Here is a 17634-nt window from a genome sequence, read left to right on the forward strand (position 1 = left end):
CGCTACAGCGAGTACGCGTTACTCAACTCGCCGTACGCGTTCTGCTCCCTCTCAGCTACTTACGTAACCGAGCAATCCTGGCGCACCACGAATCGCAACGTGACGAGGAGGCGATAAGGAACGGGCAAAACAGCGTCGCCGTACGCAGGCAAATAAGATCAGTGCCCTCCGGCACCCCACGCGTAGGCGCTCTCCGCTTGTTACGCAAATCGACCGTGTCTGTAAACACACCAGTGTCCGCGCGCAACCGTGAAGAGAAAGAAAGAAACCTGCCCACGGGAACGGCGCGGCGAGCGGACGCAGCAGCGGCGATCGCAGACTTCCAGGTCAGCAGTCTTCGCAAGACCACCCCGTGGCACGGCGAAAGCGACACGGGGCAGAAAGCGAACAAGCACAGGGGCGCACGAGAAAGGCTTGGAGGGCGAAGCAATTTGGTCGGCGCGGCCACGCCGTCCTTGACTTTGTTTGGCGAGTGCGCCAAACACATATCGGACAGACAGTCTGCGGGGGTCGGCCCGGGCTCGCGGTGCGGGAAATGGGAACACCGTTGCTCGGCCGCCCGGCTGGGCGTCTCTCTTTGCATCTCTTTAGCGCGCGCGCGGTCTCTTGCTCGCACCGAACCAGCCTCGCTGCTTCTTTTCCTCGTTGCGGCGTTCGTGCAATGTTTTCCTTCCTTGTGCCTTACGACTTACGCGGTGAAATCCGTATTAAGCCGAGCCTTGTCGTCGCTGGCTCGTTTATAGACCCAGCTCATTCTGTCTACTAGGCCAACTCTGCTCGATTTATTGTATCCTGAATGCCTCCTTGTAGTAGACTGCTATGTATAGAGTGTATTATGAAGTTTCCGGACCGAGAAATCATTTTACGCCCTCTTTGTCTACAGAAAGCAGTTCGATTGAGGATGTGTAAAAAAGAAAGAGAAAGTCGCAGTTTCGGCCGGCAGACGACGCATCGATTGCCATAGCAAATTAGTAGAAAGTTATATGAAGTAAGGATAGTAGTTTTATCGGCCGTATAAACTTGGAAACATTCGCTTACTGATTGAATTAACAAGCATGGTGTCAGCGCGCACAGGCAAACATGAACACATCACACTCGACGACCGCTGACACTCGCTGACAAAACGCTGACGTGAGCAAGCGTGGCAGCAGCAGCGAGCGAAGTGACCTTCGTTCTGTCTATGGCTTCAACGCAAACAGCGGCGAGGAAACAGCGCGCACAAAGGTATGAGGCGTCTTAAGATCGCTTTCAAGATACGGCGTTCGCGACCACGCGCAGCCGCGCCGACTACGCAGTTGCTGGCGGAGTAGAAGCCGGCAATGACGTCCCGCATGCGTCACGTAATTCACGCTATGAGCAAACCGTCAGCTTTTTCCGCCGTGTGAATATTGTTTGATGCGGAGATGGGTTTGCTTGCTGTTTACCATACCTATGAACGATGGTCAGACAAAGGCACGACGCTCCTATACTCCGCAGGTCACAAAATCCCCTGCGGCAAGGTTCGTCGGCTATTCGACACAGCACTGAGAAGGCTCCACAGTCAGATCGCCAACAAAAACGTGTTTACGAACCCAGGATTCACGATAGTGTCACAGTCACAGCTTGCGGGGGAAAAAAAGGCTCCCTGCAAGGCCGATCGAGTATACGGGCGGCCTGTGCGCTAGCTAACCGGGTACTGGTCCACCAAGCACGAGAAGTTGCCAGAGCAAAGGCAAGTTGTAACCAAGTCGTAGCGCACTTGTGCAGTACTTCTAGTGGCGAGGAAACGCTCAGCAGCTCAGAGCTCGGAGAAGAGGGCTGGATCTTCACGGGGTTTCAAGTCAAATAAAGGTCGGTGGGCCGATTGGCATTGGCGGCCCACGCTGCACCCTGCGCTGCCTCATTTGTGGGCAGTCCACGGTCAGGGCGACGTAGGTTGGGTCTCTTTTGAAGTCAGAGAATCGCAGGGGAAAATTAGTACTGAAGCAACACTAAAAAACAAACGGATTAAAAGAAATGGGCAACTAAAGCGCACAAATTCTTGTAACATTATATGGAGCTCATTAACGTGGCCATGAAATAGAGTAAGGGGCCATGAAAGTTGGCAACCAAGTACAGAGCAATAGGAAGTGCAAGTAGACATCAAAAAGAAAGTCATCAAAAAGAAAGTCATCAAAAAGAAAGTGAGTCATCAAAAAGAACTTGAGTCATCGAAAAGAAAGTGAGAGAAACAGAGATACTAAATTAGATTGAAATGATGGAAACAACAACAAAAAAAAATGTCCGTGGAGATTTAAAAAGACAGCAATGTTAAAACCGAGAAAGAAAATTTGTACGATAAAACAAAGACAGTGCCTTGCTATTTCAGATTTGAAATGGCTGCCTGAGGGCAAAGACATACAGGAGCAAATATACACAAGAGGATGAGCCATGTGTATGCTGCAGAAAAAGTCCGGAGACGACTCAGCAAATCGCGATGGAATACCAAGATATTCACCCAGCAAGTACCGTGGAACGTCCACCTTCCAGAAGCGTTACGGTTCAAAGCTGATGGGAGCGTTAACTAGACAGCGGTCGAAGATAAGCGAAATACGTTTTGCGTATTAGTGGTAAAAAAATAAAGAAAGAAAGAGGTGGATCCAGCGTCATTACAGGCATAGGTAACCCTACAATATGAAGATAGCGCTTTCAATGACGCGAAAGAATGTAGATATAGGCAAAATCCTTGGCAGCAATAGATGCAGTAAAACTTGATTAGCTCAGGCATGCTAGACGACTATTAGTGGCCGCCCCATTTCAAATAGGATGCCCTTAGAAATCATCACCATCATCACCATCATCATCGTCATGGGAGAGGAAAATCATGGCGCGTCCCAGTAACATGCGCTTTAGCATGTGACTCGACTGTGACTGTGACGCATGTGACGACACAAAACACACAAATGAAGAAAGGATTTCTGTATTTTTTTCATAAAATTTCGCGCTTTATGCCGTCTCATCCAAGCTTCTACAGAATTACAGCTATATGCTGCTGTCTTCAGCCAAAGGTCTAACTCAGAACCAACCTCCTCCGAGATGTCTTCTATTGTATACAAACAATGCAACACTGTTTGCTTTCGTTAGGGTATCAATTTCTTGCGCACAGAAGAAACAAAGTACATCGACATGTAACCACTGGAGCAAAGAAGGAGAAGAATAATACTTGAGCACCAAGACACGTGATTCACCGCCTTTAGAATGTACTGCCGACGATTTTCACTCGTAAGAGCTATTGGTCGGCCACCTTCACACGGGCACCTTGCGAACAAGGCTCCCTTGCGAGATCCGAAACGTTAAGATTACTAAACATTTTGTGGTCAGTGTTCGTCTTCTTCGTTCATCATGTTCCGTCCTAACCGAAAGGGATTCCGTCATACCCTCAATTTCACTAATTATAAGTTTGATATTACCATTGGTTTGCGTCCATTCTTATACGAACCGCGGTAGTGTGTATGCAAAATCACCTGCGATTATTGGCCGAGGGCCGACATAATACGCTAGAGCCCGTATTCAAAACAGGTTCTTACACTGTTCGTTAGAGCAGGTGCCAGCGAATCGGGATGTTGGACATGCAAGGTCTGTCCTCAAATATTCACGCAGTGAGTCAGTAAAACAGTTAGGGTGTAGCGGTGCAGCTCTCTTGCTCTCTGCGTGAGTTTTCGGCATGAAATTGAATGAATTATGAGGTTGTACGTACCAAAACCACGATGTGATTATGAGACATGCCGTAGTGGGGGACTCCGGATTAAATTTGGCCACCTGGGCATCTTTAACGTGCCCCCAATGCAGTCGGCGTGAAACTGAAATTCAGTCACTGTATACTGGAACACCCTTAATACCGGATTTTTCCCCCTGCAAGATATATATTTTTTTTCATTCCTGGAATGCAAACTGGTGCTCCGGGAGAGGCATTTAATTCGGGGATGTGGTGACAATTCAAAAGGATACGACATCGCTGCTGAAGCGCTTAAGAAAAGAGGGCTTCCAAGAGTGCTTCCAGCCATGAAAAAAAAAAAAAAAAAAAGGTGGAACCAGTGTATGACGTCTAATGGGCAATATTTTCATGGTGCCCGTTTTGATGCATCTGAAAGTTTGTTATATGAACTTTTTTAAACGTACTGAAATAACTTCTGGGCAGAGGTCTTATTAATGGCGAATGTGACCGCCCAAGGGCGAACAGCACTTACGAACGATAACTTTTGCGAATTCGGTCCCCGATGCTAAAACTGCAACTTTAGCAGCATTAGTGGCGTCCTTGGCTCGTCTCGTTTCACGTGTTTGTTGTTTCGCTTCGCCTCTTTTGGCTTGTTTCTTTTCGCGCAGTGCGTTCACCGAAAAACTACTCTATAGCGCGGGCGCGTGGCAGCGCGCAATTACAACACATGCGCATTCTGACCTCCGGATGGTGGAGCGTAACACGCGCGCGCAACTTTCCGTGTCACGCTCGTCCAGAGGGTGGAGCTTGGATGCGCGAGCGCGATGATAGGGGCGAAGCGCATGACCCACATTGCGGCGGGCGAAGGTGCTCGCGCGAGAGCGGAAGGGAGACGGAAGGAATCGCGGGGCTTCCTTTTGTCGCGGCTGGCGGGAGACGCGGTTTTCCACGCACGGACCATTCTGCCTTCACGCCCACCGTTGTCGTGCTTCTAACCTGCGCATAGAAAACGCCGATTTTCTTGCGTTCATTATCTTGTAATCCTGAAAGAGAAATTGCGCGACCGATCTTGATTCATATTTTCTTTTTTTTTTCTCGATTCATCTTTTCCGTTAGCTTACAAACCCTAACGCTTGTAGCGATCGTAGCGTATTATAATTTCGCACATGATTTGTATGGCGAAATCTTATTGCGACTAGGAAACGTGCATATGTTTGCGAATGGGTGCGGCAAAGAAGAACATATGATCGGGTAATGAGGAAGCCTGAAACGCATCGGGACTAAATGATGTCAACACTCCTGAAAGGCTGTGAAAATGAAAGCGTCTGCCTCAATTTTCATAGCTTTGGAAAACGCCGCGTCTCAGCCAGCAACATCTAACAGTTACGATTTACAGGCAAGTCGGCATCGAACGATAATACATGATGGCAAATAATGCTGGTGACGGCTGTGTAAATGCTGCAGGCTTTGTTAGCCTGGCAGTCACTGTGGACACTTCCTTCTCCGCCTGAGCACCGGTGCCTGTTCAGTGTTTTCACTTATTCCATGTTTACATGCGGCAAAATTATACGAGTGCCACGCAGAATCCACGACCGGAGTAAGAAACGTTGCTTCCAGGGACGCAATGTCACAGCTCGCACTGATGGCACTCTTGACATGGGCCGTAACGGGTTAGTGCTACGTTTCTACGAAGGGCCTAGGCATTCCACAGGCACTTCCACAAAGCTTGCAGAATACCTTGCAGCTTCAGGTGGTAGCGCGAGCGGCACCGCAAGGCGTGTTCGTCAATGCAACGTATAGGTGTACCACACCATTCGTGCATTATTTCGCCAGTCAAAGAAAATTAATGTGGTACTACATATAGTAGTACTCAATTTGTAGTACTCAATTTTCTACGAATATGCATGGCTAGTACATGACCCATTGAGTTCATTATACGTCCTCCTTTTTTTTTTCTAAGCTTAGCGCCAGTATAGTGCTCTGGTTCTCGCTCCGCAAATGCACATGACTGTCTGAGTGATGCTGTCCGCAATATCTCCATGAATTCGGTGGTCTTACAGTAGGCGACTGCTATTTGATCATGAAACTATACTTGACGCAACGTTTTTGTACCTGCATGAAAAAGCGGGGGCGGTGGGTGGGGCAGCATTCCGGGCAAGTTGGTATTCAATTACTCAAGTATTATTGCTCAACAAAAAACGACACGGACGTAAGAGACGAAGAAACACCAAGCACTTGGTGTGTCTTCTTCTCTTACGTCCGTGTCGTTTTTCGTTGCGCAATATTACTTGAGTAATGGGGGTGGGGCGATAACGAGGGAGAGGGCTTAGAATAATTGGTGCAAAGAAAAGGCAGCTATAGGCCTACTAAATACGGAAACAAGATGAACGAAGAGGACAATTAGCACAAACGTGTTTGTCATTCTTCTTTTTCGCAACTGCGCGAACTTTGAACTTATAGTCGGCGTTTGTGTGGTGTTCTTCGTTTCTTTGTCATCTATGCTTGCCTTTTGTGACAAATTATCCCCTGCATACTCCCTGAGATTTCTCTTACTCTAAGGCTTAGAGGGAGGAAGTGAAATGGCGAGTATCTGGCCACTGTTTATCACATTCATCGCACCTAGATTGAGCGTAACGTTTAAGGGTTTAAAGCAATGCTTGCGCATACTATAACACGAGGCAAAATTGGCCTGCAGATACTCGTGTTTTAGTATGCGCTAACAAGCTGGTGCATCCTTAAAGCACTGTGGATATACTTACGTAGAAATTATACGTGCCCATATAATGCCCACAACACGTATACCCAGAACTCTTTGCGGACGCACCAGCCTTTGCTTATTTCTATAGGTGTATTGTTCGGTGTTTCACACGGACCATTGCGCCAGTGTTGATTGCGTATCGGTCGGTGTGCCGATGAGTAGTCTGAGTGTTTGTGCTTGCGCTCAACTTGAAGTTTCATACGACTTCGGTCGATGCCTGCCTACCGGCTCAGCCTGGTTAACCTCCTTGCCTTTCCCTCTCTCTCTCTCTCTCTCTCTCTCTACATACTACGAATCAGGTTGTCAAACGATGAATAAGCAATTCTAATGGCGTCTACAATAACATCTTGGCCCAGGTAGCTGGTTTTCGAGGTCAGATTGTGCTGCTAATGTGCTTTTTCTTTTCTTTCTGTGCATTTTCTCTGTGACGCAGTCTGTACTCAACTGTTCGACGAACCTGAAGAAGCCTATCCTGTACTCGCTGCTACATGCTTGGCTGGGAACCGGTCTTCTCACCAGGTAAGGACCCTCTTGGTGAGGTCTCTTTTGCTTTCTTATTTTGTCGGACGCAAGGCAAACATTAGCACAAGCGAACGTGTTGGGGCACACCCTCGCCAAGTAGACTGCCAAACGTGATGCAAAAACACGCGGGGGCAAATTTGGAGCCTTCATGCAACGTCGCGTCTAGGCACGTGTCTGAAAGGGAGACGTGTTCGACAGGGGCCTGTCACATTTTTGTAATATGCTTTCGGTACACGCGTCCAGAGGATGTGCGTAGTGTTTTCAGAAGTATGTATACCGTCAGTGTGCCGCGGCACAAGCTGCACAAGAAACAGCCCTTGCGTGTCGCTGTGTGCCTTAAAAGCTCTTTGCATAGCGTGCATTCTGAAGGCTGCGAAATGTTTTTTTTTTGTGCGCCATGAACAGATTGAATTGTTGGAAATTATTCATCTTCCCTCATTTTCTTTCTGCAATCTTCAGTGTGCATTCTAAGGTGTCCTGCTGGGGAAACTAAGAATAATTTATAGCCCCGAGTAATTCGAAGGTCTCTACTTAATCTTTGGCTCGGCAATTTAAAGAATTCAAACAGTAATTTTGTCTGTGTCTATTAACACAAGCTCTAAGATGTCTTTAAAAACAACTGGCAACGCTTTGACTAATTCTTGTTGGTCACATTCTCCGTAAGCACATGATGACGTTTCCCGAGACTGTCTGCTCAAGGCAGAGAAAAAATAAAAAGAACTATGAGGCTATGTTTCAGAAAGCACGTTCAGCTCATCACATGTCCCTACCATACCACTACTTCTGTAAAACCGCGCGTGCTGCCCCGTAGAGTATCTCTGTACGAGTCCCACTAAAAGCATGGTGGTTGCGCATTTTTTTAATGCTGATAATATTGCTTGAAAGGAGATAAAAAGAAAAAAGAAACTGCCCCGGTACACTGGTTAACACAGCTGGCTCGCATACGAGAAGTAATGATTTGCAGCCCCACCTTTAAGACAAAGGTTTTCTCATCGCTCTCTTTCTTTCTTTATTTCTTTCTTACTGTCCTTCTTCTGCTCAGCAATATTTTGTTATGACAGACTAGCAAAACGAAGGAAGGCGTTAACATGAAGACGAGTTCTGTATGCTGACTGTCATCATTAACAAAGCGGATCAAGCGCTGACGGAGAAATAGTCAGAGCTGTCGAAACGCACGTCTAAGCAAGACGGCACGTCGTCTTCACCGATTGACAGAGTCACATGCGGCGAAGCCAGAAACAAGAAACATGGATCGAAACGGACGGGGCGTTGTTGTTGTTTATTAAATGATGAGATCCTGAGAAAGTATGCAACCGAAGAGCCGGCCATCCCAACAATAAAAAGCAAACTGCAGCGACTAGTGAATCTAAAAAAAAAGAAGATTGAAACAACGGCAAAAGAAAAAAGAAACAAAGGCTTCATTTCCCCGCGCTGGCTGCTTGCCTTCCCGAAGTAGCACAGCAAATGAGGGAAGATCTGATCCTAACACTTAAACCTTTGCGCCAGCCAAGCGCCCTTAAAAAACACAGCGTAGGTTTCTATAATTAGTGTAGATTTCGTGCATTCATGCAAGCACAACAATGCACTTGTGAATTGGTAAAGCAGATATACTCTTAAACCTATGGTTGCGATGGGAGGTCGCCGGTATGCCGCCATCTTTGAATACCGGCGTATCAAGAAGAAAACAGAAACACGAGAACAGCACATGAACGCGCAGACAGTTTATTGGATGTTAGAGTCGTTGTGTGTTCATGTGCTCTTATCGTGACCTTGTCGTGTTCGCGTTGCTGTAGTATTCTTTTAGTACGTTAGACCGTAAACCGATATGGGCAGTTATCTACCCCTGCTCAGCAACAGCCCGAAATCACGCAGTACACTCACGACATCAACAGACAATTTTTTATTCTTTTCTTTCAACTCGCAGCCATCATGTAGAACAGCATAAACTAGGTTAGGCAGCCAAGATTTGCTTGAACAGATACATATTGTTTGAAAAAGTCGCAGTTTCGCACGAAAGGCGAAGCATCGATTGCGATAGCAAATTAGTGGACAGCTACACGAAGTAAAGATAGTAGATTTATCGGCCGTATTAGCTTGTAAACATAGTCATACTAACTAAACTAACAAGCATGGTGTCACGCGCGCACCAGGCAACGCGAACACATCTCTGTCGATGACCGCGGGAGCTCACTGTCAAAACGCTGCAGTGAGGAAACGTGGCAGCACCAGCGAGCAAATTGACCTATGTGGTGCCGATCGCAACCCCCCCCCCCCCCCCCCCCCCCCCCCGACACGAACTACGCCGCGAAAAACAGCGCAGCGCGGACCCTGTACCCGGCGCAGATAGCTTTCAAGATACAGCGGTCCGTCCGGGCACGTGCTGCCGCCAGGGCCGTTCCTCGTAATACGCGCCCCCTCTCCCTACCGCCCCCTCCCCACCCCCCCCCGCGACGCCTCGCGCGCGACGGAAGGCGGCGCGCTTACTGCCCGCTTTCCGCCGTTGCGTGCGCGTGTTTGCAAGCTTTCACTTGCACATACACATACAGCATACGGCGCGCGGCGACGATTTTATCATCCTTGGACTTTAACAGAACATTATGGCGATGCCGACAGCAGAAATGCTCCTGGTATGTCCATATAATTGCTATTGCAATAAAAGAAACCGAACAAGATATTGAAAGTTTAGCAAGCATGTTTCTAGACGAAGCATAACGTCTCATTATTGAAGAGGTTGCTGACCAATGTCAGAAAACAAAACTTGATTATTTGCGTCTTTATCTGACCATGGATTGTTCCATCGAATTCTTGATTACAGAAGCATAATGTTGTAATGCTATCACCTGCTGTAAGTGGTCTAACGTCCTATGCGAAAATGAATAAGCTGTATCCGATATATCGCCTATTTTCCATATGCAGCGTTTCTTGTTTTTTTTTTTTGCTTCGAAATGCTTTGTTTTTAGAGAGCCTACAAAATTTACTCGAATTACGTCACTACAGTGAAATAACTGTCCCGGCGTACATCATCTGCAAGACAAAAACGAGGCAATTACTTCACTAATCAATCTAATTGCATCTATTACCTTCTTATTTACAAACCTTATGCCACATGTATTGGTTGAAAAAGAGAATTGTAATAAAAGTCTAGTTAATAAATTGGCGTTAAATTATTGGTTCATGTCACCCGATTAGGCACGCAGGTATCGCGAAGCGTGGTTCTTTGTCCAACCACTCTTTGACGTAATAATGTGGCGTAAATGACGTTACCGTCGCGTTTCCTTCTTCCCACAGTCTTATTCCGATTGGAGCTTTGCGCCACTTAGCGCAGAGTTGCATAGTCAGCTCAGCAGCAGCGGCCAGAAGGACAGCTTTCTCGTGCGGTGTATGGCGAAGCGTTTTTTCACGCCGACCTATTTGCCCCGGGGAGGGATTGCACCATGAGCCGCTCTTCGCGGTGCCGTGTGCGTGATCAAGTAAATTAAACGAATAATGTGATGCCAGTCTTTTTCGTTCTACACAACCATTTCGAAATTTAGAAAGACGAGAATAGACGTTTATGACGATTCCCATCAACATTCCAATATAAACAGGTGCCACAAAGTTTGTAGGAAGTTTATTGATGCAATTACCTTAATTAGTGAAATGACTGTTTTGCTTTTTCTTCCTTGCGATCTTCACCTGGGGAGACAATTGAGATGTAGTGGCGTGTTTATAATAAATTTTGGAAGTCTCTTATATAGAAGTGCTTGAATTAGAAAAAAAATTGTTGTATAACAGGAAACACGGATAGCTTTGCATATAGCTATATCTGTGCATGGCAAAAATCTGTTTCCGACATGTACTGCATTTTTTTAGACGTACTCTGAGTAGTAGTAGTAGTATAAACTTTATTTTGTCCGAGATGGAGTTTAGAGAGGAGGGGAGTGGGAGGACCCGTCCTCTTCTTCCTCAGGCGGCGGCCAGGCCTTGCGCTTCGGCAGCGTCTTCGGCCATCTGGACGACCCGTAGTTGGAGATCCAGGTCTGAGCTGAGCAGTGAAGTCTCCCACTGCTCTAGGGTAGTGATGAGAAGGGGAGGCAATAAGCTAATGCTTTTTCTGGTCCTTATCAGGGGACATGCCCACATGATGTGGTGAAGATCGGCTCTACCTGCGCATAATTTACAATCCGCTGTATATAACCCGGGATAGAGGTGACTGTACGTTCCTGGGTTTGGGAAAGTGTGCGTCTGTTAAAGGCTCCAGGTAACTGATTGCTTTTTATCTTAATTTTTGTGAGCGGCAGGGTAATTCCGGCTGGTCTGGCGGTAGAATTGTGGAATTTCCTTGTAGGATAATATCCGGTCCCTGCCTGACCCGCGGAGAGTGAGAGTAAAACATCTTTATTAATAATATTTGAATGGCGAGAGCAGTGTGGGAGGATCCCTCAGTCCAGGGTCCCTAAGATGATTCCGGCGATGTTTCGAGCCCTTTGTATCACAGCTCGGAGGACCTCGGGAGGTCCGTCGCGGAGGGCATCGTCCCACAGCTCTTTCTTGCGTACGGGGTAAAGGAGAGTTGGCAAGGGAGGAAAGAGGTTTGCAGTGCACTCAGTCGTGACGTGGAAGATTGTGGGCGAGCTGCCACAGCCAGGGCAACGATCTGCATAACAGTGTGGGTAGAATTTATTGAGAGAGACAAGATTAGGAAAAGTTGCGGTTTGTAACTGGCGTAATGCCACTGCTTCCTCCCGCGAGAGTAGATAGAGAGTAAAACATCTTTATTAATAATATTTGAATGGCGAGAGCAATGTGGGAGGAACCCTCAGTCCAGGGTCCCTAAGATGATTCCGGCGATGTTTCGAGCCCGTTGTGAAGGACGGCGGTGGTGCGGCGTGGGTGCGACGAATGCGTGTATAATGACGGAGTATGTCTTTGTAACGGAGCAAGGGATCCAGCCACTCTGAACTAGTCGCCTCACCACGCCGAGTCGCCCGGAGGGAAATTTCTCGGGCAACCGCATGTGCGCGTTCGTTACCCGGCAGCGAGGTATGACCAGGGGTCCAGAGTAAGTGGATGCGGGGAGGTGTGGTTGGTGTATTTTGCGGGATCTGTTAGAGAATTTGGTGCGCCGCTCTCGGGATGCCATGTCCTGATAGGAACGCCCGGCATGCCTGTTGCGAGTCCGTCAATATATACACTTCCTCAACACGGATGGCGTATCGAATTGCAAGAGCAACACCGAGAATTTCTCCGTAAGCGGCATTTGTTCCGCGCATTGCAGCAGAGTCTCTCAGGGATTCGGTGCCATCCAAAACTACCGAGGTATAGCCCTCTTGAGTGCGTGATTTGTCCGTGTATAAGGTATGTGTTTCCGGGATGTTTGCAAGCATGCGGCCAATGTATCGAACACAGGCGTTGCGCCGCCCTTTGTCATGCTCGGGTGCATATTACGTGGCAATGGATGAATACTTAGTGCTTGGCGTATCGCTGACGACAAGATCGTTGGACGGGTTTCAGACTCAAGGGGTGGGACAGAGTATCCTAGCCGTGTGAGAAGATGGCGGCCAGTAGGAGTGAGTAGGAGGCGCTGGCTATGGCTGACTCAATGTGCCTCTAGCAGCTCGCCTAGTGTGTTATGTGTCCCTAAGTTAAGCAGACGGCGTGTGGAAGTATAATTCGGGAGGCCATGGGCCAGCTTCGTCGCTTTGCGAATGATTGCGTCTATGCGAAGTTGTTGCGCTTGGGTCAACCGCTGAAATGGGAGATGGTATGTAAGGCGGCTGATCACGCATGCCTCCACCAAGCGCAGCAGGTCTTCTTCTCGAAGGCCCGAGCGCCTGTTGGAGACCCTCCGGATCATGGCCAGAATTTGCTCAATCTGTCTGGATAGAACGGAAACAGTGTAGTTTGACCTGCCATCCACTTGGACGTGTAGGCCGAGGATACGAGCACGATTAACCTGTGGTATCGGTGTGCCATCCACGTGCACAGTGATAGGGGGAGTAGAGGAACGGCTCCGGAGGCGAATGATTATGAGCTCCGACTTTTCCGGAGCACATCTTAAGCCGCATTTTCTCGCATACTCGGAAACTGTATCGACTGCTTGCTGCAGTCGGTCTTGGATGGCTCCGTCGGAACCCCGTGTCGACCAGATAGTGATGTCGTCCGCATAAATAGCGTGGGCGACATCAGGGATCTGGTCGAGTAGCCGGGGGAGCCCTGCGAGAGCGATATTGAGTAGAGTAGGGGAAAGAACTGAGCCGTGGGGTGTCCCACGTCCTACAAGGCGAATCGTACCGGATCGATGCGGTCCCATTCCTACGGTGGCTGTGCGATCTCGAAGAAATGCGCGGATATAGTTGTACATACGAATTCCACAGTGTGAATGTGCGACATTGCGAAGGATGAGGTCATGTTCAAGATTATCGAATGCCCCTTTTAGGTCTAAGGTGATGAGTGCTCTCGTTCGGGCGGACGACGGAGGTCCTATGACCTCCTCCCGCAATTGTAAAAGCACATCTTTGGCAGACAGATGAGCCCGATATCCGAATTGAGAGTTAGAAAAGAATTATTTTTCTTCGAGGAAGGGCTGCAGACGCCGCAAGAGTGCATGCTCCATGAGCTTACCAATGCAGGATGTTAGGGAGATGGGTCGTAAGTTTTCAACCTTAACAGGCTTGCCCGGTTTGGGGATCAGTGTGATGTCGGCGTGTCGCCATGCTTGGGGAAGCATGCCCTTGCGCCAGCAATCATTGAAGATATGGGTGAGGTGGTTAATATCCGCGCCAGTGAGGTTACGAAGGGTGGCGAAACGGATGTGGTCGGCTCCCGGTCCGTGTTGCGGCGTAGGTCTTGTAGGACCACCCGCACCTTGTCAGATGTGATGTTTGCATCGACCAATTCGTTCGTCTCGCCTACATAAGGATAGTCAGGGTACTGCGGCGGCGGGCCTGTGGGTATGAAATGCTTCTCTAGCTCTCTGAGGATTGTCGAGACATCGTCCCTGCGGCAGCTGCAAGTCGCAAGAGGAACAGGTCTCTCTACGTAACACAGACACGTAGCCGCTGCCACTCATTTTCGTCGCTTCTTTGGATTTCAGTTCACGAGTATAGCGGTCCCTCAGCCGCTTCGATAGTTTCAGGCACTCTTCGACTGAAACAGGGAAAACAAGACAAACAAACAGGCGCTGAGTGCATAGCATGTCCGGAGACGTATACACACACGTGCGTAGCATTGACGCACCTGTTGAGTGGCCGGAGTACACGCGTATCTGCTCCCACGCGTTGTTTTCCCGCTCCGTATCCCAGCAGTCCATCCTTTTGGTGTCATAGACACGAGGGTGTTGTGGACGGCGTCCAGAAACCTTTCGATTTCGGAGCCGCACAGGTCGGGCACGCTTTCTTGCGAAGAAGCCATCTCGTTCTGGCTCAGCCCTCCGAGTAGCGAGTCGAGTAGCCTACTCGCCTATTAGCGAGTCGCGAGTCTACCTCGACGAGAGAGGGCGCTAGGCGCTAACTTGCTCGGCGCGGTCGGCGCGAAATGCAGTCGGTTGCATTCGGCGCCGGACGACGCCTGAGCGCGTCTGGGCAGGATGCCGCCGGATTGCAGAGGGTCGTGTTTTCGCCAACGTAACGTCGCCATGACGCGCGCGCGCGTTACGTCGGAGTGTATTGCCCCCTTAAGCTTGTAACCCTGCGTTTCTTTTCTTTCATACATCATTTCGCTTCAAAGTACTGATAGTGTATATGCATAAACACGTCATCACCATTCCTCTCTGGACAAGTATCATAAGTCGGCTTCCATTTTTTTTTTCACACGTGATGTTTAGAAGATGTTGCGCTATTGGGCGGCACCGGCTACTCCTTTTCACACGGAACAAATACATAGCAAATACCGACACGCGTACTTGTTTACCTTCGCCCGGTGACCGTATTAACAATAACAAACCGGCATTGAACGAAAAATAACAAGTACGAAAAAGGCAGACAGTGAGGTGACGTAAATACACTGAAACAGTTCATCACGCAAATCACATAAAAGAAATTTGAACATAAGGTCATCTCACATAAATGTAGAGGAGACAACTCACAAAATAGTCCAATAAAGCACGCTATAGAACGCAAATTCCGCTCACATACAAAAAAGACAGATCACATCAGAGGTCGCATCATCATCATCATCATCATCATCATCATCATCATCATCATCAGCCTAGTTACGCCCACTGCAGGGCAAAGGCCTCTCCCATACTTCTCCAACTACCCCGGTCATGTACTAATTGTGGCCATGTTGTCCCTGCAAACGTCTTAATGTCATCCGCCCACCTAACTTTCTGCCGCCCCCTGCTACGCATCCCTTCCCTTGGAATCCAGTCCGTAACCCTTAGTGACCATCGGTTATCTTCCCTCCTCATTACATGTCCGGCCCATGCCCATTTCTTTTTCTTGATTTCAACTAAGATGTCGTTTACCCGCGTTTGTTGCCTCACCCAATCTGCTCTTTTCTTATCCCTTAACGTCACACCCATCATTCTTCTTTCCATAGCTCGTTGCGTCGTCCTCAATTTCAGCAGAACCCTTTTCGTAAGTCTCCAGGTTTCTGCCCCATATGTGAGTACTGGTAACACACAGCTGTTATACATTTTCCTTTTGAGGGATAGTGGCAACCTGCTGTTCATGATTTGAGAATGCCTGCCAAACGCACCCCAGCCCATTCTTATTCTTCTGCTTATTTCAGTCTCATGATCCGGATCCGTGGTCACTACCTGCCCTAAGTAGATGTAGTCCCTTACCCCTTCCAGTGCTTCGCTACCTATCGTAAACTGCTGTTCTCTTCCGAGCCTGTTAAACATTACTTTAGTTTTCTGCAGATTAATTTTCAGACCCACCCTTCTGCTTTGCCTCTCCAGGTCAGTGAGCATGCATTGCAATTGGTCTCCTGAGTTACTAAGCAAGGCAATATCATCAGCGAATCGCAAGTTGCTAAGGTATTCTCCATCAACTTTTATCCCCAATTCTTCCCACTCCAGGCCTCTGAATACCTGCTGTAAACATGCTGTGAATAGCATTGGAGATATCGTATCTCCCTAACCTGACGCCTTTCTTTATTGGGATTTTGTTGCTTTCTTTATGGAGGACTACGGTGGCTGTGGAGCCGCTATAGATATCTTTCAGTATTTTTACATACGGCTCGTCTACACCCTGATTCCGTAATGCCTCCATGACTGCTGAGGTTTCGACAGAATCAAACGCTTTCTCGTAATCAATGAAAGCTATATATAAGGGTTGGTTATATTCCGCACATTTCTCTATCACCTGATTGATAGTGTGAATATGATCTATTGTTGAGTAGCCTTTACAGAATCCTGCCTGGTCCTTTGCTTGACAGAAGTCTAAGGTGTTCCTGATTCTATTTGCGATTACCTTAGTAAATAGTTTGTAGGCAACGGACAGCAAGCTGATCGGTCTATAATTTTTCAAGTCTTTGGCGTCCCCTTTCTTATGGATTAGGATTATGTTAACGTTCTTCTAAGATTCCGGTACGCTCGAGGTTATGAGGCATTGCGTATACAGGGTGGCCAGTTTCTCTAGAACAATCTGACCACCATCCTTCAACAAATCTGCTGTTACCTGATCCTCCCCAGCTGCCTTCCCCCTTTCCATAGCTCCTAAGGCTTTCTTTACTTCTTCTGGCGTTACCTGTGGGATTTCGAATTCCTCTAGGCTATTCTCTCTTCCACTATCGTCGTGGGTGCCACTGGTACTGTATAAATCTCTATAGAACTCCTCAGCCACTTGAACTATCTCATCCATATTAGTAACGATATTGCCGGCTTTGTCTCTTAACGCACACATCTGATTCTTGCCTATTCCTAGTTTCTTCTTCACTGTTTTTAGGCTTCCTCCGTTCCTGAGAGCCTGTTCAATTCTATCCATATTATAGTTCCTGATGTCCGCTGTCTTACGCTTGTTGATTAACTTAGAAAGTTCTGCCAGTTCTATTCTAGCTGTAGGGTTAGAGGCTTTCATACATTGGCGTTTCTTGATCAGATCTTTCGTCTCCTGCGATAGCTTACTGGTTTCCTGTCTAACGGAGTTACCACCGACTTCTATTGCGCACTCCTTAATGGTTCCCATGAGATAGTCGTTCATTGCTTCAACACTAAGGTCCTCTTCCTGAGTTAAAGCCGAATACCTGTTCTGTAGCTTGATCCGGAATTCCTCTAGTTTCCCTCTTACCGCTAACTCATTGATTGGCTTCTTGTGTACCAGTTTCTTCCGTTCCCTCCTCAAGTCTAGGCTAATTCGAGTTCTTACCATCCTATGGTCACTGCAGCGTACCTTGCCGAGTACGTCTACATCTTGTATGATGCCAGGGTTCGCGCAGAGTATGAAGTCGATTTCATTTCTAGTCTCACCATTCGGGCTCCTCCACGTCCACTTTCGACTAACCCGCTTGCGGAAAAAGGTGTTCATTATCCGCATATTATTCTGTTCTGCAAACTCTACTAATAATTCTCCTCTGCTATTCCTAGAGCCTATGCCATATTCCCCCACTGACTTGTCTCCAGCCTGCTTCTTGCCTACCCTGGCATTGAAGTCGCCCATCAGTATAGTGTATTTTGTTTTGACTTTACCCATCGCCGATTCCACGTCTTCATAAAAGCTTTCGACTTCCTGGTCATCATGACTGCATGTAGGGGCAT

At 47.9% G+C, this 17634-nt stretch overlaps 1 protein-coding gene across 1 annotated transcript in view; it reads left to right on the plus strand.

Moving 5' to 3' along the window:
* LOC142579661 (cytochrome P450 4V2-like) overlaps positions 1–17634 on the plus strand; it is a 175604-nt gene that overhangs the window by 55494 nt on the left and 102476 nt on the right. Inside the window, exon 3 of the mRNA XM_075690091.1 lies at positions 6865–6950. Coding sequence (XP_075546206.1) covers positions 6865–6950 — 86 coding nt within the window. The remainder of the gene's footprint in view (positions 1–6864; positions 6951–17634) is intronic.

Source organism: Dermacentor variabilis, chromosome 1, assembly GCF_050947875.1.
Source record: "Dermacentor variabilis isolate Ectoservices chromosome 1, ASM5094787v1, whole genome shotgun sequence".
Classification (NCBI taxonomy): domain Eukaryota; kingdom Metazoa; phylum Arthropoda; class Arachnida; order Ixodida; family Ixodidae; genus Dermacentor; species Dermacentor variabilis.